This window comes from Boleophthalmus pectinirostris, unplaced genomic scaffold (genome assembly GCF_026225935.1).
Source record: "Boleophthalmus pectinirostris isolate CB_2022bp ecotype Guang Dong unplaced genomic scaffold, ASM2622593v1 HiC_scaffold_23, whole genome shotgun sequence".
NCBI classification, from domain to species: Eukaryota; Metazoa; Chordata; class Actinopteri; order Gobiiformes; family Gobiidae; genus Boleophthalmus; species Boleophthalmus pectinirostris.
This window is the reverse complement of record NW_026571207.1, coordinates 10482334-10506840: the sequence shown is the minus strand read 5'-3', so window position 1 is coordinate 10506840 and position 24507 is coordinate 10482334. Positions and strand designations below refer to the sequence as shown.

At 39.0% G+C, this 24507-nt stretch overlaps 1 protein-coding gene across 1 annotated transcript; it reads left to right on the top strand.

Annotated features, from left to right (window-relative positions):
• Positions 1 to 418: 418 nt before the first annotated feature.
• On the top strand, positions 419 to 24202 carry gask1b (golgi associated kinase 1B). Its single transcript, XM_055159280.1, has 4 exons — positions 419 to 958; positions 8277 to 8470; positions 16225 to 16439; positions 21968 to 24202. Exons 1-4 carry the CDS (start codon positions 469 to 471, stop codon positions 22173 to 22175), a joined length of 1107 nt encoding a protein of 368 aa, XP_055015255.1. The 5' UTR covers positions 419 to 468; the 3' UTR covers positions 22176 to 24202.
• The last annotated feature ends 305 nt before the right edge of the window (positions 24203 to 24507 follow it).

Genomic DNA, 24507 nt, shown 5'->3' with positions numbered 1-24507 from the left:
GAGTAGGTTGTAGGAGTAAAAGTATGCTGCTAGAAAAATACTCAGGTACAAGTACAATTTCTTATGTGTTGTCAAGTAACTGCAACTGAGTAATATCTATATCTATCTCTCAATAATTAAGATACAAATGGTGAAAACAGCTTCCACATCCACCATTTTGCAATATATAAAGACAAATGTTAATCCCAAGTGTTGTCAACTCACCAGGGATAAAGGAAATAAACTAATGTTAAAACTGACCTAATAGTTGGCTAATAATAAAGCAGTGGGCAGTTGCTTAATCCGCGCGTGGGAACTCCATACGTGAAATTCCTTCATGGTGGGTAGGAGGGGGTTTCCCAGCTGACCCCCTCTGAACAGATGTCTCATCCGGCCCGTCCTGCCAAAATGCGCTCGGGAAGTTGTCTGCGCTCCTCCCTGCTAAGTTTGGGCTAAAACTTCTCCCAATGAAAGCCAGATAGGTTCTAAATGGGGAAGTGTCGCTCTACGTGGCGGCGCTTCCCTTTAACCAAACTGACCAAAACTTTCCGCAGGAGCCCCTTATTGAAGAAAACTTTAATTATCGCGAGCGTTTGTGCGGTTTATCTCATTTTCGTGACTTCGCACTTCGGAAGTTCGTCGCAGGACAGAACGACGGCGCACGATGACGACAAGAGTGGACATTCGCGTGGATTGTATCATGCGGGAAACAGTGAATCGATTCCCGTCGCTGCCGTGGCTCCGACCCGGCCCAACGTGGTGTACATAACACTGAAATCGAAGCGTCTGAAGCCCGCTAACATACGAGGAACTGTCAGGCCGAAGCTGAGGAGAAAGACGAAGACGCACAAGACTGGCACGTTTGCTTTTACGCACGGCCGGGGTGATTCTTCGGAGCGTGACGCGAACCAAACCATTGCGCTACACACTCCCTGGAGCGATATAAAGAAGCTGGATTACAAACACGTGGATATCCCTGGTAAATATGACACAAACAATGATTATAGCAGCGTGAGCACTATTCGGATCTACAGCCAAAAGCCCCCGCCATGGTTCACGTCAACGGATGTCCAAGCCATGCGCTTTCTAGCCGGTGCCAAAGTTTTAGGCGTCGGAAAAGTCACGCACGGAGACGCACAATCTGTTCTGATATTCGAGGGGGAGATGAGAGAGTCTCCCGTGTCTCCAAAGCGCGGAGAGTGGGATAGTAGCGTGTGCGTGGGCCGGTGTGGGATCATCCGCAGCCCCGTGGACAATACCGAGGTGTTCGCTTTTCACCTGGACAGAGTGCTGGGGCTCAACAGGACGCTGCCGGCTGTCAGCAGAAAGTTTACGCTTTTTGCACGGTAAGATTATGGGAGCGTGCCTATGTCCACACAGCCTTATGTTCCCTCATTTCTAAGCTTTCCCCCCCCCCCCCCCCTTTCCCAGTGTAGGCCATATGTTCCCACGTTTCCTTTAATCATCAATTTGCATCAGATTTCATCCCAGTTTTTCCCAGTTTGGTAATCAGTCACACCCAACCTATGATTCAGCAGCATTTGACTACAGATGTAATGTAGAGGTCATGGTGCAATGGACTCTAGGTTGAAATGACTCTGAATCATTCCCTTGTGGTATAAAAATAAAAATGTAAAATCTTAGAAATGAGGGAACATAGGGCTGAGGTAACTTCTAACACACATAATGCCAACAATGTGACATAAAAGTGGATTTTAAAGTTGCAGAATGGGACTTTTCTGGTGAAGGGTCACTGTCTCCATGGAGATGTTATTCAATTTCCTGTTTAAAAACGTATGCTGCCCCCATGGAGTCATGCAGGAGAAGCAGCCCAAGTTACAGCTCAGATCAGTGGAGAGGCAATCCCTGTCGTGGTGCTATATATGTTTTATAGGAATTAAATACAAGATGAATACATGTAATGACATACTGTAAAACAGGAGTGTCAAACTCAACGTTCACAGAGGGCCAAAATTAAAAACTGGCACTAAGTTGTGGCCAAACTAAATATTTATTGAAAAATTTCAACAACATCTGCATGTTTTCTCTTCTTTCGAGATATGTAATGTTAAACTTTTTACTTATTAAAATAAGTGTTTAATAATAGTATTGCTTAAACATTGAATCCAGAACAAGCATATGTAGCTTTTGGACTCCTTTTAAATTATTATTATTTTTTTTTTTCACAAGCCAACAACCAGTCAAAAATAACAACTTGCTTCAGTGAAAATCCAATCTTTCAACTATGAACAGTCAAAAATCATAAAGAAAACATTCATCTAAGCACAGTTTGCTAAACTGTGATTTACTCTGATGCACATGGGTCTAAAGCAGATACAAATACTTGGCATCTCTTCTTAGATACAAATTCATCAAAGTAGTATTATTATTAGTAGTTGTAGTATTAGCGGTGCATGTGTCATACTGGAGCAGCAGCCAGCGGGCAGTTCTAATACATATTTGATATGAGCTCATGGGCCAAATATAATTCTACTGCAGGCCAAATTTGGCCCCTGGGCCTGAGTCTGACATGTCTGATGTAGAACATGCCGGGAAAGCAATAATATCTCCAGTTTAAACAAGCAGGTGGCTGACCCTCCATGGGAAAAGTGACATAGTGCCCCTGTACACACTCATGGTTAGATGGTTCTTCTTGTGCACACAGAACTGTACAGATTTAGTTCAATACTGTACAGAAGTCTGTCATTAAGATCTGGTTTAGACCCGCTTTTTACTTTTGTATACCTGGTTTTTAGAGTTAAATTAGACATGATGAAACCCTGGTTCAGCCATGATTATAGTCTTTGCTTAGTCCTGGTTCAGTCCTCAATTGGTCCTGGTTCAGTCATGACTCAGTAATGATTTAGTCCTGGTTAAGTCCAGTAATGGTTTGGTCCTGGTTTAATCGTGGTTTAGTTCTGGTTAAATCCTGATTTAGTCTTGGTTTAGTTCTGGTTCAGTCATGGTTAATCCAGGTTTAGTCATGGTCTAATCCTGGTTTAGTTTTAGTTTAGTCCTGGTTCAGCCATAGTTTAGTCCAGGTTTAGTCATGGTTCAGTCCTGGTTTACTCCTGGTTTATTCCTAATTTAGTCCTGGTTCAGTTATGGTTTAGTCATGTTTTAGTCCATTTTAGTTCTAGTTTAGTCCAAGTTTAGTTTTGCCTCAGTCATGCTTCAGTAATGGTTTAATCCTGGTTGAGTCCTAGTTAATTTGTGGTTCAGTCCTGGTTTAGTTCTGGTTCAGTTCTGGTTCAGTCATGATGTAGCCCTGCTTTAGTCCTAGTTTAGTCCTGCTTCAGTCATTGTCCAGAAATAGTTTGGTCCTGGTTGAGCCTAGTTCATTTCTGGTTAAGTCCTGGTTTATTCATGGTTTAGTCCTGGTTTAGTCCTAGTTTAGTCCTGGTTCTGTGAGACCTCATTTGTTTTCTTCTTAAAACTTCATAAATGAATCCCTTTTATAATAATTTCAAAATAAATACCTTTTACATCAGGTCAATTATCAAACAGTCAACACTGAACAAGATTTCATTTGAAACTCTGCAATGTAAATGCAAAATTACTAGAGAAAGTTTCAGGAAATACAACCGTAAAAGTCATTTTCTTCGACCCACACTCACTTAGACAGATGGCAAACACACATTCATTTATTTCTGACATTTAACACAAGATTACTGCTTTCCCAACTTATATTCATTCTTCGAAATATTCCAGTCAAATTTCATCGCAAAAACCAGTCATATAATCATCTTAAAAGGGTCATTGCCGGTCAGCCGTGTGGTTTGTCTTTTGGTTCTGATGTGGCTAGGCTTGGTCCGCCCTGGCCTCAGAAAGCACAGGAGGACACAGTGGGTGGGCACAAGCAGAAGACTTACAGACAAAGCAGCGGAGATGGTGACTCAGTTTTGGAGAGATTTCATTACTGTAGTAAACACGCTCTGACTGGTTCAGTTTGACGTCAACCTATTCTGCAAAAAAATATTTTTCAGAGCTTTTAACCGTGTTATAGTTGTTTCCTCTCATCATTTCTCATCTGAACTTGATTTTGGAGTGATTTGTGCATGTTTGAGCAATCTTTAATTTTCAAGACGGCATATTGAGAATAAACCCTCATAAACTCCTCCAAATCCAAGGCCATGATCCTCGACCGGAAAAAGGTGGCTTGCCCTCTGCAGGTAGGTGAGGAGTCCCTGCCTCAAGTGGAGGAGTTCAAGTATCTCAGGGTCTTGTTCACGAGTGAGGGGAGGATGGAGCGTGAGATTGACAGATACGCCTGTCAATCTCACGCTACGGTACAGCATCGGCAGTGATGTGGTATCGGACCATTGTGGTGAAGATGGAGTTGAGCAGAAAGGCAATGCTCTTGATTTACTGCTCAATCTACGTTCCTCGCCTATGGTCATGTGCTCTGGGTAATGACTGAAAGGATGAGATCACGGATACAAGTGGCCAAAATTAGTTTCCTCCAAGGGGTGGCTGGGTGTTCCTTTAGAGATAGAGTGAGGAGCTCAGTCACATGGGAGGAGTTCGGAGTAGCGCCGGTGCTCCTCCACGTCTAGAGGAGCCACCTAAGGGGGTTCTGGCATCTGATCCGGATGTCTCCTGGGTGCCTCCCTGGGGAGGTGTTCCGGAGGTCCCGGTAAAGACCCAGGACACACTGGAGGGACTATGTCTCTCGACTGGCCTTTGGGGTCCCCTGTAGGAGCTGGAGGAAGTGTTCGGGGTCAAGGAAGTCTGGGAGGCCCTGCTTAGACTGCTGCCTCTGAGACCTGGCCCCAGATAAGTGGAAGAAAATGGATGGACAGTACACACCCACTGCTCTTTACTTCTTCTACAGATTTATTCTCTTAATTGGAGATACAAACTGGATTCAGCATCTTGCAGAGTTATTTCTACTTGCTAGTGTGATCTGCAGCAACTTTATGCTTCTTTGGTGTGATGACTTTTAGATGAATATTGCGATTTAAAATGTGCAAATTATATGATCCACGGGTGTCAGAGATAATAACTATATGGCAGACACAAGCACAGTATGTCTTCTTTGTTGTTTCATGCTTCTAATTTTTTATTTAGATTGGTGGGCTAGTACCTGTCGTGAATATTTATAATGGTTTTACATTACATTACAAACAAAAGACAACTCCATGCACATTTTTGATGAAGTAACAACATTCTAACATGACTTAAAGCTCACTAGAGTCAATTTTGTCTAATAGAAGACCTTTAAACACTTTTTATAAAGGAGAGTCCAAATTTAATGAAGTTAAGTTTTAAGTTTGTGAGTCTGAAGGACAAGCTGTTCCTGATTTTTCAGATTTCTCTTTCTCAGAATAGTTAACTGAAAATAAGTATGTTACAGCTTCCAGTTTATGTTTTTCATGCACATGGGCTCAATAGGACTCTTAGACAATGATCAACAATAATCAATAAGGAAAAAAAAAGAATGCTATCTTAGACACATATAAGAGCTTCTTAAGTGAAGTATTGAGTGTGTATTCCAGTAGCACACGATAATAATGAACAGTGAAAAGTATTGATCTGATGAGAGCCAACAGTATAATGTGTTTCCACTGAACATGTACATCTTGTTATCAAACTTTCTATTGGTCGCCTTTCCAGAAGTGGCAGGCGTCTGAAGCATGGTGGTCCTGTCCTTTCTGGGAGCCAATAATATGATGTTGAGATATTGAATGTAATACTGGGGTTGAAGATTTCCATATGGGTCTATCCTGCGTCGCTGAAATCACATGAAGGGATATGTTAATGAACACACAAAATAGATTCTTGTAGATTTAAAGGGACAGTTCGGAATTTTAGCCTCATTTCCTAGTGAGCCAGAGCATTGGAGACGTGTCGAGACACTTTTTTAAAATATTCCATCCAGTCCTTGTATTTGCAGAGGTCACTAGTGCTAGGCTAGTGCATGTCAATGACCATAGTTAACCTGCCACTAAAAACAGCCTTACCCACTCCACAAAACAAAACAGCCTAAAACAAAACTATTATTACACCAGACTGTCGATATGAATGTCGATAGAATAATGTTTGAAATAAAACTAACCTTGCATCTCATGAATCGTCGCATGTTGAGGGACTATTTGCTCATATATCAATCCTCTGCTGCAAAGTTTTCTATCAGGAAGTACAACTCACTGCTGCTGCTCAGACATAAATCCTTCAAATGCAAAGTTGGTTTTACTTCTAAAATTATTATATCAACACAGACATTTACATCGACGGTCTGGCGTTATAATAGATTTTCTTTGGGTGTTTTGTGGAGTGTTTGTGGACTGTTTATAGTGGCAGGATAACTATGGCCATTGACATGCACTATCCTAGCACCAGCGACCTCTGCAAATACAAGGACTGGATGGAATAGTTAAAAAAGTGTCTCCACACGTCTCCAACACTCTGGCTCACTAGGAAATGAGGTCCTATGTCCAAAATTCCGGACTGTCCCTTAAATCTATATAATACCTAAAGTTGTGTTTCATTCACACATCTGCATTGTTGTGGTTTTGAAGTTTAACAGGTTTTACCTTTTACCTTTTGTTCAGTAGAGATTGGCAATTCGAGGGCAATTTCAAGGCTGAAAGTATTAGTATGATTCCAGTGAAGGTGTATGGGATTTAAAAACATGGTGGCACTGTGTATTACCACTGGATTACCACATGACATCACAAGGTGGAACAGAGTGTTTTCTGTTTGAGAGAACTCCATGCAGGGTTTGAGCGTTAAACGTGTGAATGAAACAAAACACAAAAAACTCCATATATGTTTTTGATGAGAAAAAGAAAAACAATATAACATAGACCTCACATTTACCTAGATCAGGGGTCATCAAACTAAGGCTCGCGGGCCAACTCCGGCCCTCCACGCCCCTTTGACCGCCCCCCCAGCCCCTCTGCCCCCCACCACTTGAACTGGCTCTATGAGGCAATCCCCAAAAGTTGTCATGGCCTATTTTTAAAAAGATTTTTGGCAAATAATAACACGTCTGCATCGTGTATTTTGTTGATTTTTTCAATATTTTTTTTTTTAGTTATATGAAGTATTTATATTTATAGTTAAATAATTATATGACGTATTTACATTTGCCGCCAAATTTTTGTCACCTGACAAACTCGAGATCAAACAGTGACAGTTGACGCACGCGCAGAGTTCTGTAGTGCAGTTAAGGACAACAAAATGGCAAGTGTTACAGTAACAGTTACAGTAAAAACTTGACAGAGTGCCGAGTTTTCAAAGAACACTGGACCGCCGATTATTCAGTGTAAGGACTATGCAGTTTGTCTGGTCTGTACAGAAAGTGTGGCGGTTTTCAAAGCATATTATGTGAGTCGGCAGGATCGTACAATTCTGTTATACAGCCAACCTGACCCTGGATCCCCACCACTGTCAGGAGCGATAATGTGGCCCCCAGAGAAAAAAGGATGTTCAGAAATCAAACTTTTGTTAAATCCAGTTCAGATAAAAACACAGACATCTTTCTTTTCCACTAATGCACAAAGGGCTTACATCTGCACGCTTTCCACAAACAAAATAATCTGTGTTTTTACTGAAATAGTCTGAAGTATGTGTTTCTGCATCACCACGTTCCTTTGGGGGGTTTGTTTTTTAGGTTATTTTCTGGCTATACCATAAGATTTAAGCTGTAAAAGGTTAAATCAATAACTTCTGCAGATGCAAATTAAGCACTGAAGTGTTTCATTCTGCTATTTATTTATTGCAGCTTGAGTTTTTTTTAACAATATTGTAGCTTTAGAATCCTTTTTGAAGGCGGTCCAGCTTTAGGATTACATTGTCAGTGGTATAAATTTTCAATATTTTCAATATTATCATTTCTTCAACAATACATCGCACTTCAAAATTTGCGATAGTGGCAGGCCTATTTAATTCTAGGGATCCATCTTTCAGTTCCGATACCGAATTTCGATACTATAGCTTGAAGTATCTGCCGATTCCCGATCAAGCAATATCAGAGCAAAGACTAAAAACAGCATTTTTTTTCTTGATTCAAAATTAAAATAAGAGAAAACTGATCCAAATGTTACATAACTGTTATTTATCTCTCAAGTAATCCACAGAACAGCTTTGTGTAAAGAAACATTCCAGCATTATGAGACTTTCTAGGCAAATTATGACCAATAAATGATCTTATTACATGAATTTATGTACCAAACTAAGATGTCAAGGAAACTGATTTGGAAGTCGATATCCGATCCAGCAAATTCTTCCGTTTAATTCCATTTCCTTTCACCACAGATCTAATCCTCCCTCCGCTCCTTCTCTCTTTTCAGATAACAGTCCTTGCCCGGTGGTGCAGTGGGCGTCCTCCCCTCCCTCCCCTGTGCACATCACATGGGCACAGTACCAGCGCTCGCTCAAGCACAAGTGCTGGCTCAAGAACATCTCTCCAAAGTCTGACTCTGACTGTTCCTCCATCCATCACCACGAATGGAGCAGACTGGCAATGTTCGACTTCCTATTACAGGTAACCCCATAGACTCTTTAGATGGACATAACTAACCAGCCAGCCGCCTTGTTCCAAATAGGAAGTGTGAATGGGGGCACTTTCGGCTCCATCGACTCTGGATCCAATTGACTTTACAAAATTGTCACCCCTGTCTCTAAAATGACTGCAGTGAGCCTTGTTATTTTGGTTTTGAAATGTGTTTTTGAACTACAAATCTCAACAAAACAAAACAAAACCTGCTCTACATGATCCTGGTGTTTTATTTTTGGTATTTTGTCCGTTACACTTGGCTAATGTTTCGCTCCTGTAACTGCCAGCCTTGGTGAGCTTCATTTGACTGGAAGTCTTTATACACCCAACTTTGGTAGATGCGTCACTGTTAATCGTGTTATAACTCTTCTCTCATTATCTTACTCAAACTTGTATTTCGATTGATTCATGCATGTTTGAGTAATCCTGTGTTGTCCTTTAAGCTTGAGTTTGTGTCTGTTTTCACCTGTCCTCCTTTCCCGCCCACCTTTCTGTACCTTTTTTTGTAAACATTTTTTCAACAGTCAAAAGATGTAAATACATTTCCATCACTATAAACACTTAACGCTTATCAGTACTGCAGCCTTGATGAGGAAGTCTGGTTCTTTTTCTGTCATTAAGCATTAAATCAATCGATCGATTGTTCAATATGTGTGTTTCCAATGAACAAAATTTAAACACAGACAATGTAAAGGGACTATGCAATGCCAAAGGGCCCATTTTATGATATTTACTGATCAATGTCCAGTGTTTCCTGCATAAAATTGTTTAGTCAAGATGATGTTCAGGGGGCGAGGTGGCAGAGATACCATGCTGGCGAAAGTCGAAAGTGAAAGCCAGGGCGCAACAAATGTAGTTTTGTGAGGATTCGCAGGGATGTAGTCAAGGTGGGGGGCAATTGTTTTCAAGGCGGCCTCCCTAACTATAAAGTGCTGCAGGAAACACTGATGTCATAATGTTGTTTCTAGAAATAGATGGATATATCGGTTGGGCAATATATGTGTCTGATATTTAGAAGTTTTAGCATTGGCTAGCGGCATTAAATCTCCAGCATAGGCTGATATTTAGTTTTAACCATCATCATCATCATCAGACTTTTATTTCAGACTCTTAGCCCAGAGTATGCTTGCCCTGTGTGTGCCATATATAATGTAGTACAGTATGCTTTAAAAAGTGTCTTTTGCATTTTCAAACGTGCACGAGCATGTTAACGTGCACATACATCATGTGACATTGTCTGTAGATATCCTCCTCATCTGACATCTGTCAATATTCTGTCTACAACATACACACAAAGCTTTATATTTGGAAGTATTTATAGAAGAGATAGCTGCTCCAACCATGACTACACCGATCTCTTAAAGGTTCGACCAAAACATATCTCAAGATATTTGACTTCACATGGAGACGTCATAGTCGAACAAAGTCGGTTGAAGGCTCTCAGAGGTATTGTGTGTTGGCCTGTGCGTTGATCTTTACTGTGTGGGGAGGAAATAGTGTTGCTTCTATTTGCAGCCCTCCTCATATCTCCAAAATATATTTCACAGTCCCAGACAGAGCAGTGCTTTGGGGATTCATATCAGTGTATAATGTTTTGAGGTCACTCCTATACAGTAATATAATAATGTGTCTCTGTGGAATTGTTTACCGAAGATAAAAATGGTGGAAAGCTATTACGATGATGGCAGCTGGAAATAGGGCAAAAATTGCTTATATTACTTGTACATTTTTTTTTTTTTTTTTTTTTTTTGACGAAACTCGAAGTGGTTGGCTACTCACTGGCTTATGTTTCATACACTACCTTATAGGAAAGGCCTATTCAAATCTGATTCTTTTTGTCTTATTTTTTCTGCTTTCTACATTTTGTATACACACAGAATACATAAGATATATGAAGCAAGATATACTGGATATGGAATTATTTAATAAAGAAAAAAAAAATATTTCTTCAAAATTGTTTTCACAAAGCAAAAGGGTACTTTGAGGATATATGTATTTCAACCTCATTTAATTCTGAGTTAGTACTGGTTTAGTCCTATAAAGTCTAGTTTAGTCCTGGTTTAGGCCTGGTTGGTACTTAAATTCTGATTGAGTGGTGTTTGGAACTTTAGCTGAGCATTGTTGATAAAGACTATCCCCGTCTCTGGCTCATAGAACATTAAAAGTCCTATCTTACACAAAATTGACTTGTGAGATTTAAGTCATGTTAGAATGTTCTGTTGTAGGACTTAGTTGGGCAGAAGTCAACTCAATGACTAATGACAGGCACTGAGCAAAAACAACTATGAAACAGAAAAGTACAAGGTAACAACACCGTCATAAGTGACAAGCCAGATAAAACTGTCCACTTACCCTCAAAACAAACGCTAACTCATTCAGCCCACGCATTCTACTTTCTGGTGTTGTGCGTGAAAAAACAGTAATCAGGGCAGTCTTGTGTTATGTCATGCAGTACTTGAAACTGGAGTGACCCCTGAAGGCAGCACACAGAACAGAAAGCTGCAAATGTATCAAGTTTGCTCTGAAATTACCAAAAAAGGACTAGAATGTTGACTGAGTGTTTAGTTCTACTTAAAAAAAACTACATTTCCCATGGATTAGTCACATTTAAAACCTGATATACACTTGTTTTAGGCCATGTTTAGATCTAGATTTTGGCCTGATATAGTCTGGTATTTCTGTTGGAACTTGGAAAACCAAATATTATCTTTGGTGGAACCACAATTTTAGAGCAAATCATTTCTCCAAGTTTTTTGCCTTTTCCATCACAGCTGCGTATTTGAGAAAATGAGATTAAAATAGCGGAAGGGGCGATGTTTCCTTTCGCATATCCTTTAATCATTCAGAACAAAATTTCCAACTTTTCTGTGTTTCATGTTTGCTTTGATATGGATGTAGTTAGGGATACGTCACCCCAATACCGGTATCAGATATTGGCGCCGATCCTAACAAATTTTCTGGGATATCGGCTTCCAAATATCATATCAGCCACTAAATTGATATTTCAGTTCTAATATTTACAGCTGGATTCTTGCATTCCTATGTAATCTTGGTTCTTGAGGCAAAGCAAGTGGTGGAAATAAATGAAGATAGTCATTTTTGTTATTTATTTGATTTTATTAGGAAGCTGTAATTTGTGTATCTGTAATCATTATTTGTAAAAACATAATTTATTCTCACAGCAGGCCTAATTCTGAGCCACCCTTAATGAAAAGACAAATAGCCAGTGTTACTCTTACAATCTCTGTCTGGGCTGTAGAAAATCTAAAATCAATACAGCTTAAAGGCTGCTGTAATGAGCTCACTGGAGAAAGTCTTTCTTTATAGTGACCAATGGGTTCTTCAGTTCTACAGTTAACAAACTGTAACGAACGGCCTGTTCGTTACGTCATAATTACACATGCACTTTCATTCACTTTGCACTTTATATATATATACATTGCACAGTATAGCACGAGGCACTTATAAGATACGCTAATTTGCACATATTAACATATTAAGAATTGCACACATTTGTATTGTTTTAAAAAATATATATATTTATTGAAAACATCGTTGGGTGTCACGTGGGCCGGTCGGACGGGCACTTCCGGGTTTGGCGGCCGCCGGTCTGCGGAGATACACCAAAAGTTACAATTGGTTAGTGTGCAATATATGTGCCGTGTTTAAATTAGTTGTGTCTTGTGTGTGTTTGCGTGTGTGCCATGTGGGTATTTTAGAGTGTGAGAGTGGTATGTGCGTGCATGTTTGGTATTTGTTAGTGCTTTTACTTACCCGTGTCTTCTGTCCAGGTGTCTGGCGAAAAGATTCCCCGGGGAACCAGACACCTTTTAAGAGTTCCGGGCCAACTCATCACGGCGGATATCGGGGGGGAATAGCACTCGTTTTTAATTGGGATATTCACGTTGGGTTTTATTCGAAATTAGTTTTAGGGTTTTATTATTTTTGTATTTGGGTTTTATATAGTTTATTTGGCTATGGGTATTTTATTGGAGGATTTTAACTTAGTTTTATAGAGCTAATGTTATTTTACACCCCTTGGAGTTTTAATGGTTTTATCCAGTGGTATATAAGGCGCCTAATCAGACCATTCGATGTTCTGCTGCTGGAGAGACCTGCTGCTCCATATCCTCCCTGCACTTTTTGCACCGCACTTTGTTTTCTGCACTGGCACTTTGGGAATTTTGGAAAAAGAAATTTAAAATTTTGTGGACCACGCTAAACCTGCCTCCATCATCTGTTCTCGGTTTCTCACTGCAATCCAGCCGCTCTACCCGTTCTGGTCACACAAACCATATCTGAGCGGGCATCATTGAGTTTTACTTCCTGGCACAATGTGAAGCCTCCACTATATCATGCCTCAAAGTTCCCATATTACACTATTTTCTGATCTATGTTATAATGTTTCCTCATCGTAAATATACCTGGAGTTGAGTTTTGTTTCATTCACACATGTCTGACACACCAACCCTGCATATTTAGGCTGCGTTTGCTCAAACAGAAAACACTCTTCCTCCTTGTTATGTCATATGGTAATACAGACTGTAGACAGACTAATAATAAAGGGTTACTCAAACATGTGTGAATCAAACAAACACAACTCCAGGTATGTTTTTGAGGAGGTAACAGCATTATAACTCTTAAAGCTCACTAGTCAGTTTTGCGTAATGTAGGTCCTTTAAGTAACACGGTGATTAATGATATGATGGACTTTTTTCGCTGTCTCTTTCATAATATTTTAATCTTGTGGACACATATTATGCACTACCAGTCAAAAGTTTTAGAACACTCTAATTTGTTGCAATTCAAGTCATGCAGGTCCAATAAATCACTTGAAATGGTACAAAGGTAAATACTGAACAGCCAGAGGTTAAAAAAAAGATAAAAGATAACAAAAACACAAGTCCAAGCTCTGCCAAAACTCAGGAAAAAAGAAAAAGATGGTAAAGCTTGAAAACAAGGAGTGTCTGGCACAGTCTCCAGACTTAAACTCCATCGAGGTGGTTTTGGGATGAGCTGGACAGAAGAGTGAAAGTCAAGCAACCTACACACATTTATGGGAACTTCTGCAACAGACTTGGGAAGAACTTTCTGGAAGAATATTTGATTTCTATTGTAAAAAGAACGCCATGAGTGTGTTCAGCTGTTATATTTGCCAAAGGTGGACACTTTCATGAATCAAAAGTTTAGAATTGTCACAGTTCTGCCTTTTTGTTTACTTTTTTCCCCAGTCCAGTTCCATTTCTGAGTCTGTTCCGGTCCTCCTTTTGCCACCTCCCTCCTTTCCCTACAGCTGCCCCTCATTCTGTAATCAGCCCAGGCCCAGTCTATATATACTCCCTCTGCTCCCTCAGTCTTTGCCAGATTGTCGACCTGTTAAGACAGACATTCAAGCTCTGAAAACCTGAAACCCCGAAATCCCTGTATTCCCTGGATCTGTTCTGTTTGTGACTTCTTCAATTCTGTATTTCCTTGTTTGTTGTCCCTGTTCCTGAGTTCACTCCCAGTTAATTTCTTACTAGTGTATTTCCCAGTCTTGGAGGATATTTCCGTTCTCATTTTATATCATATATTCCTCTGTTATATTTTCAGTCTGAGTTTCCATTATTACATTCCCTGTTATAGGACACTTTCTGTTATTTAAATAAGACTTTGTTTGCCTGAGTACTTGTGTTGCATTTGAGTCCAATTTACCTGCGTGATAAGAATACATTTTGGTCAACAGAAAACAGTAAAAAAAATTTAAAAAGTGTAGTGTTCTAAAACTTTTGACTGGTAGTGTATATAGTGTATGTTTGCATTTTATATCATGTTATTACTTAGTATTTTTATATCATTCCATATAGCAACCTTAATCTTGTTCATTATCTGTTTTTTGATATGTTTTTTCTTGATTATATAAGGTTAAAGACCTATTGTGTTTGTGTCTGCTATATAATTATATTCTATGACACGCGTGGATCATTATGTTATAATCTGCACATTTTAAATCCCAATACTCATGCAAAATGACTTAATAAAAGAAACAAGTCCCCTGTCTTCTGTGTGAGAAAATTGCGGTGCCCAATAGAAGCTGACGTCACGATACACGTCATCACAATAATTAAAAAAAAGACAAAAACTTCATATTTGTTCTAAAATTAATACATTACGCTGCTGAATCCTACACATATCACAGATTAAGAAAATAAAATTGAAGAAAGAAGTACGCAGAAGAGAGCAGCGGGCATTTGCCGGTGGCTGTGATTTGCTCTGCAGTATGACATCTTGAAAATAAGCGATTAAAGCATGAATCACTACAAATACAACTTTGAGAGGGTGAATGAAAAGGGCAAACAAATATAAAATGGTGAAAAGTTCTGAAAAGGAATATTTAATTGTCCCAGTAGGGATAATGTGTCCTCTGCATGGTGAAAAGCTATGAAAAGAAGATTTTGCGTTATTCTTTAAGGAACAGGTAATTGTCCCAGTAGGGATAATTTGTCCGCTGTCCCTGATTAAGGTCCCACGCGGTCACAACTAGTATTAGTATAAGTTGTGTCTTTTGCAATGAAAGACTTCCTAATGCAGATTCAGTACCTCTGATTTTTCTTTTGTTGCTACCAAATTACGTTTTTACTGCTATCCTGAAAAACACCGAAGTTACAGTTACAGTTACAGTTACAGCAGACCCACTGAAGCACTTACCTTCCTAATCAAACCAAATCTAAGGGTTTGTACTTTCTGTAGCAAGGACACAGATTGGCCTGTCAAAATAATTACCATATCAATTTATGGAACAATAGTTTTTGGAGCTCAGAATTTATCGTGTGTATAATTTCTTTGCAACAATGGGGAGATTTTCACCATTTTTCTGTACTATGGTAAGATTTGAGCTGTAGAGAGTAAACAAATAAATAACTAAGGCTCTGATGTCTTGTACAGTGGATGAGGAAACCCATGTCTTCTTATGAACTAGTTTCATAGCATTAAAGTGAAATGCACAAATTCACCCAAAGAGCGATATACAGTACTTCTATAGGGGGATGTCTAATGGACTTTTATGAGCCTAACCATGTTGGAACAATGCTCTTTGATCTATCATCTAATTCATGCACGTTTGAGTAATCCTGTACTGAGTTTGAGGATTGAGTGCACAGAAAATAGTTGTTTTTCACCTATCCCATCTCAAAAATGAATAACAATTGTATAATCTAATATGTCAACAAAATACACGCAAGATAATGAAAGCTCTATTGGCTCTATTCATTTTCAGATTTACACAGACACAAATATGGTAAATTGTCACATTTTTATATAGCGCTTTTTCATCTTCAAGGCACTCAAAGCACTTTAAAACAAGAAACCACTCACCCACTCGAGTACACAGACAGTGGGGTCAAGGTAGGTTAAGTGTCTTGCCCAAGGACGCAATGACAGCATTCATTTGTGAGAGCTAGAATAACACCTCCAAACCTGTGGGTCAGTGAATCTGACCACTCAACCAGTGGCATTTATGTCGAAAGCAGGATTCGAACCACCAACCTTCAGATGAGTGGACAAACACTCAACCAGCTGAGCTACTGTCAACCCTATATGTGGAATTTTGGTAATTGTTTCACCTAAAAGGTTTTATTTCTATATACAAATATTACATGATGAAAAAAGGATTCAATATGTTCACACATATTAAAGAAAACTACAGTACGTGTTTCAAATAAATATATCTAAATGTAAAGCTTTTTGTTTTGCTTGTGTGTCAGAATCACCGGCGCTTGGACCCTCAGTGCTGTGGCTTCAGGCCTCGTCTCCAGGATGAGTGTGGAGGCTCAGGGTGCAGCAGGCTGGAGGACATGGAGCTGGAACATCTCACCCACACTGAGGAAGACCCACGACACCTTCTCTTCACCCACAACACAGGCTTCTTTGACCACAACGAAGACAACCTGGACTTCAGACTGCTGGAGGGCATCACAGAGTGAGTTTAAGAGGTCAAGAGTCATTTTAGAGGTGCACTATGCAACTTTTCTGGTGGGTAGCCCAGCATCTGCAGGTCTTCATCAAATGTTAATGTTTTGCCTAGAATGTTGCCCTGTAGTATGAAGTATGGCATTAAATGTGTTTTTCTTCCATTTATTGCACGTTTTTATTGAAAAACAAAGAAACGTACAAAGCCATAGTTTGATAATATAAGCAAAGGCATATATGCTTTTAGACACTTATTTTCAGTACAGTGCAAAAACTTTGCCAGCATTACTTTTATCTTGCATTGTAGTGAAGTGTGCTCTCTTTTTTCTGCAGGATGTTTAGTTGTTAAGAAAGTCTCTTCATGTCTGTGGTTATAAGAGTCTCTGTGTAGCAGAGGTGTTCTGTCAGCAGTTGTCAGCTGAAATTGCTCCACAGTTACACTTCCAATCAGAGGCTGATGCTCTGTGGATGTAATCCTAGTTGGACGTATGAATTGATGTAATAAGACTTTACTGCTTGTAGTTGATCCATAAAGTTTTGTAATGTTTTATTTATACAATGTTTTTTGGATCAGTTTCACTTTAGTTTTGTTTTAAGGAAATAAATGTTGTTTTCAGTCTCTACTATGGTATCGGTTGAAATTGGTATCAATAGACACTTAAATGTACAGTTTGGAATTTTGGACATAGGACCTCATTTCTTAGTTAGTCAAAGTGTTGGAGACGTGTGGAGACACTTCTTTAAATATTCCATCCAGTCCTTGTATTTGCAGAGGTCGCTGGTGATAGGCTAGTGCATGTCAATGGCCATAGTTATCCTGCCACTAAACATTATTTGGAATATTTAAAAAAAGTGTCTCTACACATCTCCAACACTCTGGCTCACTAGGAAATGAGGTCCTATGTCCAAAACTCCAGACTGTTCCTTTAAAGGTTTAGTAACAGAATAGGGACTAATAAAGCTGAATCTGAATCTGTGCCTCCCTCATCACGTTTAGTTCCTGCTTGACTCGCTTGGGCTCAAGAGGGAAGAGAGATCAGAAAAGTAAAGTAAAGGCTCGTTATGTGGGGAAAAAAAAGCTCCGCAGCTGGGTTGAATCGTGCCGAGTAGATCTGAGTTTAGTCTCATGGTAACAACCTGAGACGTTACATGTTGTGATCAATAAATCAGTAAACCCAAGGAGACAGTGTGCGTGCTCCAAACATGGCCACCTGTGATCCTCATCCATCCGTGCTTCTGTTGTGGCATTTGAATGAACTTTGAAGCTTATGTTTATCTGTGAGCCATTCAGCTTCTATTAAGTTATCTTTTGTGACTGCCAGTAATTCCTCGCCGTTTTTGAATCCTTTGTAGATATAGGTATTTTCATTACTGTGTTTGACTTTATCAAATTGAAATCATCTGACACTAAGCACCTTCGCAGTTAGATAAGCTAACCTCCAACAACTGTGAAGTCAAAGAGTCGACGCAGATTGCAGTTTTCTCTGATCATATTTTAGCTGTCAGTTTTTACGTCTAGGGTTTTTCTTCTCTGAAAATACGTCTTTAGATTCACAGCGAACTCCTCAAACTGTTACTGTCACAAAGCATCTGATAAGAGAAGCATAAAATAAATTGTGTGAAGGGCATCTGGGCTTCAAAACCTATGTGCGTTTGTGATAAAGGTGTACTGTTCAGTTACAGGTCAGATCTGTGCCAAGGGGAGCCTACTGAGAGGAAGAATCTGTGTTTTTATAATTATGATTATGCAATAATAATATCTGTAAAATAAATGCTAAATACTTAAATGCTGCAGATCATTCCAGGCAAAGCAATAACATCTTTACAATAATATGGAGTCAACAAGTTGGTGGAGCCTCCTCTACAAAAGAGTTGTATGGTGCATCTTTAAAATATAACCATGGAAATCAGTCAGTTAAATGTGCATGTAACTTGCCCTGTTTAATGTCTATTATTTTTTAGTTTAGCCTGTAACTAGGGCCTGCCAATCATGTAAGATGCAGCTTCAGATGAAATTCAGCGTATGGCATAGATCAAAGATAAATGTACATGACTGATATCTCAAACATCCATCCATTTCCCAGACTCCCAGACTTCCCTTTCCACGCACACTTCCTCTAGCTTTTCCAAGAGGGTCCCGAGGTATTCCCAGTCCAGCTCAGACACATCGTCTCTCCAACGTGTCCTCAGTTCCGCCCCGGGGCCTCCTCCTGGTGGGATGTACCAGGAACACGTCAGGGAGGCCTGAGCCACTTCAGCTGCTTCTCTCGATGAGGAGAAGTAGCTGCTCTACTCTGATCTCCAAGCAGTGACTGAGCTCCTCACCCTCTCTCTAAGGGAGCCCAGCAACTCTGCATAGGAAACTCACTTCAACCACTTGTATCCGCGATCTTCTGTTTTCGGTCATTACCCAAAGATCATGACTGTAGGTGAGGGTAGTAATGTAGACAGGAGCGGTAAATTGAGTGCTTTGCCTTTCGACTCAGCTCCTTCTTCACCACAACAGTTTGATACAGTGATAGCATCACTGCAGACCATTTTTAATCAGACAGTATCATTACAAGGCCTGAACTGTAACAATTAAATAACGGAATGCTCTAACAATCAACCATTCAAACCTCTACAACTCAAATCTTATTTCAATACAAATGGCCTACTGGAGGTCAGATTTTCCATGTTCCACTTAATGACAATGCTCTGCAACGAAACATAAAAACCTGTGGGTTATTTTTCCTTTAGATGCTCTTTACTGATCGCCCACTTGTGTGAACCTGCTCATGCACAACCGTTGAATCTTTGCAGTTATATCTGCGCTCTGTGTTCTGTTATACTAATGTTACTAACATGTACATCAAGCTCTGTCAACAAAAGCAAAAGCAAAAAAATAAATAAAAATAAAATAAAATAAAAAATAAAACTCTCATATTATTTCTGAGTTACTTAACCTAGTGGTATGCTCATTTTGTCTGATTTGAGCATTTTATTGTGTGTAATAAATGGATTTTTTTATTTGACAACTTGAACAGAAACACTCATAGATGCCACTGACCTCTGCCCTCTGAGGACGATACACATCTTTTAATCACACTGTTGTCAAAATGCTGTTGAAACCCATGAATTGTGTCTATAGTTGAAAACACATTATGTATTCTTGTGGCTTTTAATTCTCTTTTAAACATTCTTTTGTCACATCGGGATACAGATTTCACATTTTCTAAATTAAAATAATATCTGCATAATGGAAAAATATACTTTATACACATAGTTTCAAATGTGGCATCCGCTGTTTGCAACAGGAATTTTGAAAATAAACCGTTAAAGTCCTTAATTTACCTGACCAACCAGAACTGCATGCTTTAACAAAACTTTGCATAGACAAGTGTGTCATGGGTGAACATGATTGACAGTTGGATTAACCAATCAGAGAGAGACTCATGGCTCTGCAGACTCAACAATTGAAGCACTAAACTCTTATTTAGCTCAGGTTAAAGAAGTTCTATACTTTGTTCTATGTTCCGTGCTTAACCCCATCTCCCTCTGAATGTTAATGTTCTGTCCACATCATGCCTGATGCAGTGCACCCAAATCCTATTTGTGTTATGGTTCATGAAACCGCTGCTTTTAGAGTGCGTGTGTTTCTCATAATAACACTAAATCACCCAAACAGATAAATGCATTTTAGGAGATGGAAAATCTTTTGGACATTTACTGTAGCCTTGGACAATACATTGCAAACCAACCTTGAAACTGAACCTTGGAAAGTGCAAATATATTCTATACTACCTCTAGTGCACTGTGTCTCCATGGAGAAGATATTGTTTTAGTTGGGCTGTTCCACAGTATGGCATCAGTTTATATTCAATTACAGCTGTTTTTTTTATGGTAGAAATGGACCTGAACTGTCATAATGCAGATTTCTGTGTTGTATTTGGTGAATATAACTGTAATAGTGGCCTTACCCTAATTAAACAAAACTTCTTCCTTGTCAGCACAAATGGACACAGACTGCAAGTAATGATGTACACTGAAATTATTTAAATTTCTATATTTAGGTTCACATTTCGCTGTTTTCTTACTAACAATTTAAAACATAATGATATCTTTTAACGTGGGTAAAAGGTCCTCAAAATATTAAATAAAATATAAAATGGGAAGCTGAAATTAGGGATTGGCCAATATGGATTTCTGGCCAGTGGCTGAAATTTGATAACGATATTTAACTTTTTACTTTTGAACAAGTTAAAACAAAATATAGTATTTATCTGGGGTATACTTAATATAAATTGATTTATAAAAACCTAAACCCGTATAATGCCTTTCTATTTACATTTTTACTCATGAGCCTCTTCAAAAAGAAAAATCCGATACCAGTCGATACTGATGATATGAACAAAATCAAACGATATCGACTGATACAACACAGGGACTAATGTATTGCCCATCCCTATCTGAAACCGATGGATTGAAATCAGTGGAAAAGTGCTTTTAACACAGCAACTAAATACATCTAAATATTCAAAAATTACAAAAAAATAGGGAGTATTTGCATGAGTTCCTTAGATTAATCATGATTTATCACATCTTATACGCAAAATCCAATATTGAATTCAAAAGTAGCGTGTAGCACACTTTTATTCAAAATGTAAAATGTAAATGAAAGTGCCATACATTTGTTGTGCCAAAAGCATTTCTTTATACAGAAGCAGGGCACTAGTCTGTAAAGTCCAAGTTTATACTTCTTCCTTTGGAGAATCTCACTCAAAAAGAGAACGAATTTCAGTGCAGCTTGTAAATTCCTAGAATTATACTTAATTAATTGATTTCAAAAGTAAAGTGCATATGACATCAACAGAGTGTGTTGCATTTAGGTGATATTTCAGATTCGTGAAACTCTGGTGATAAGACAGTTCAGCACGGCAGTCTTACAAATGACTATGACTCTGTCAACTGCGCAGTCTGGAAGAACTTTAAAATGATGAAAATGGCCATGTAAATGTTCCTTACTCTTCTCCATGTTTGTTTATCCCACTTTCTTTCTCTCTTTTCTTTGCCGACTGTTTACTGTGAGTGCAGCAGCAAGCAGCATTCTAGGATTGCTCTCGATGGTAAATGGTCACATTTTTCTATAGCGCTTTTCCACGTTCAAGGCACTCAAAGTGCTTTACAACAAGGAACCACTCACCCATTCACACACCAGTGTACGCAGACACTGTGGGCAAGGTGGTTTAAGTGCCCAAAGACACAACGACAACATTCATCTGTGGGAGCTGGAATCACACCAGCCAACCTGTGGGTCAGTGGATCTGACCGCTCAACCTGTGATGTTTGTATTATGAGAGCTGGAATCGAACCACCAACCGCTCTACCGACTGAGCTACTGCCGCCCACTGCTTCAAAATAAAAGCCACTGAGCAACAGACATTTACAATAAAAAAAATAAAAAATAAAAACTGCATTAAGGGGGGAATGCATTAGTTAATGCAAAAATCCCCAGCCCCCCAAAAATTACATCACTTTTATTATTGTTTCTCTACACAGACTTCCAGCTGCTGCGGTGGCAGTGCTCCAGAATGGCAGGCTGAGGGAGCGGCTCCTTCAATCCCTCTTCATAGACCAGACGTTCTGGGAGAGCCAGGGCGGGAGACAGGGCATCGACAAAATCATCGGAGTACTGGAGAAACGCGCTCAAGTCCTGCTCACCTACATCAATGCACACGGAATCACACTCACCCCTATCAGCACATGAGGGACCTGCACAGAGATGAAGGAACACAAGAAATGACGTTTTACTGGATTCTGGATTACTTACTTGTAAACTGTGATTGGTTATTTAAAGAGGGAGTATTATAATTTCATTGAATTAACTGCTAACACATAACATATTTAGATCACCATGTTATCTTTTATTGTTTTGAAAATGCCGAAAACATTATCTTTAATAATAAGTTTTAGTTTTGTTTTTCATTTCATTCAGAGTTACCCCTCTCTTTGCTCCCCATGTTAAGTCACTGCCCCTTCAGAGCATGATCACATTTCAATCAGCATGCATCCTGCTCATGAAACTACTGCACATTGCATTAGGTTTGCGAAGTTGTAGTGTATTGTTTTGTATCATGCTTTTGTATATTTATGGAGAACTGTCGTGTAGGAGCATGGGTGATGTAGGCTTGTGGGCAGAGCTTTGGACAGCAACAACTTTTTGTTGAGGGAACAACATTATAACATGGCAGGAAGCTCCAAAAAGTAAATTTACAATAATATTGCCTCTTTAAAGGTAGTATGTAACTACTCTGTTGGATGTTTTTGCTTGTTTCCATAGAAATTATTTTGCTTATCTTGGGATGTTCTATCTAGAGACAAACAGGTGCCACAAGATCAAGCTACAAGTTAGATTTGTGACGAGGCAACCTCCCACTTAAAAAGAATGTATGTTTGTGAGGCATTTTTGAGAAATAGAAATGCCTATAATGAAGATTGAAATGTTTAATGTAGGGGTGGAACATTAATTAACATGAATTGTCAGTGCACTATGTCGTGGTACATCAATTATACTGACACACAGTTCCAACTACAACAACAATGGGGCATGAAAGCTCTCTGGGTCTGATGCACAGTAAATTTGTATTCAAAAAACTACCTGTTGAATGCAATGACAAAGCCACTGTGCAGGCAAGTACTGACAAAGGCATTGTGCAGAGAAGTTTGCATATTACAGAAGCACCTCAAACCTACAATACTATTTAAATGCAAAACATGTCACAGCGAGCACAGAAACTGCTGGAGCTGTTGGCGGAAACAGTCCTGGTCCAAGTACAGACAAGAGGTCGTAGGAGCCCAAAGTCGAACAAATGGCATGCTTCAGGAAGAAAATTTGTAAATGAGTAAGGCAAATATTGTTATGTGATTAAAGCCTGATTTCTGAAGTCCCACCCCTAGTTTAATGCCTCACGGTCGAAACATTTCTACCTAAACAATAAAATTTCTTTGTAAACAAGCAGGCGGTGGACCCCTCACTAGAAGAGTTACATATTGCATCTTTGAACATCAGAGTGATGTGTTAAAGATGCATAATAACTGCATAATCATTCTATCATTACTGTATTATTCATCATAACACTTGTATTTTACAGTTACATTACTTCTGCTAATATTGTGCCTATTATACACTACATCGCACTGGGGGTTCAGCAGCTTCCATGGTGACACAAACAATACCAAACACTCTCAAAAAAGTTTTTAAATCATTTGGAAACTCAAGAAAAACAACATGGATTTAAACATTTTAAGGAGCCCGTGATCAATGTGAGCATTCCTGATCCTGTTTAGAGGTTTGATTTTACAAAAAAAAAGATGAGTGACTGATAAACTTTTGACTAAAGCGATAGCTTGTGACTCTAATTTTATGTGTACGAGACTTGTTTAACAACACAAATCAGCTCACGTGTTGTAGTTCCAGGCAGTACAGCCTTTTCTGGTCAGATTATGTTAAAATAAAACTGAGATGAAGTCTAACTTGAGGAACAGACCTTGTAACAGAGTAGTGCTTCCAGTTAGCTTCACACCCCCAGGGAATGTTGATGATATCAGCTGCAAAGTATCAATTGGCAACTCTTAATAATACTGGTGCAATACTATTCATGCAAACTCATAACAGATTTCAACCAGAGGAGGAATTTTCTCGCATATTTGCCTCATAAAAAAACTAACTTCCAGTTACTTTTTTGTGTATAAAGTTATAAATGCTTTTGTCTTAGAGATAAAACCAGCACAATTACAGTGGAATGAAATAAATTACTGTTGAAAATATTCACTGCTGTGTGAATTGAATTTCTATGTTCATAATTTGTCATAGCATAAACTTGAACCTCTTCAATACTAAACTATGGCTAATGCATCTGTATTCTTTTTCTTTTGTATTTCACAATAAAAGTGTGTTATTTTTAGGGTAAGAAGAGTCAAGTAAGAAGAGTTTTTTGAAAGCGGGGACATGTTCAAGATGTGAATGCTATTGTGAATGAATGAAGAAATGTATTTAAAAAAGACTACATACAATGAAAAGATGGCAGTATTTAAGGCAT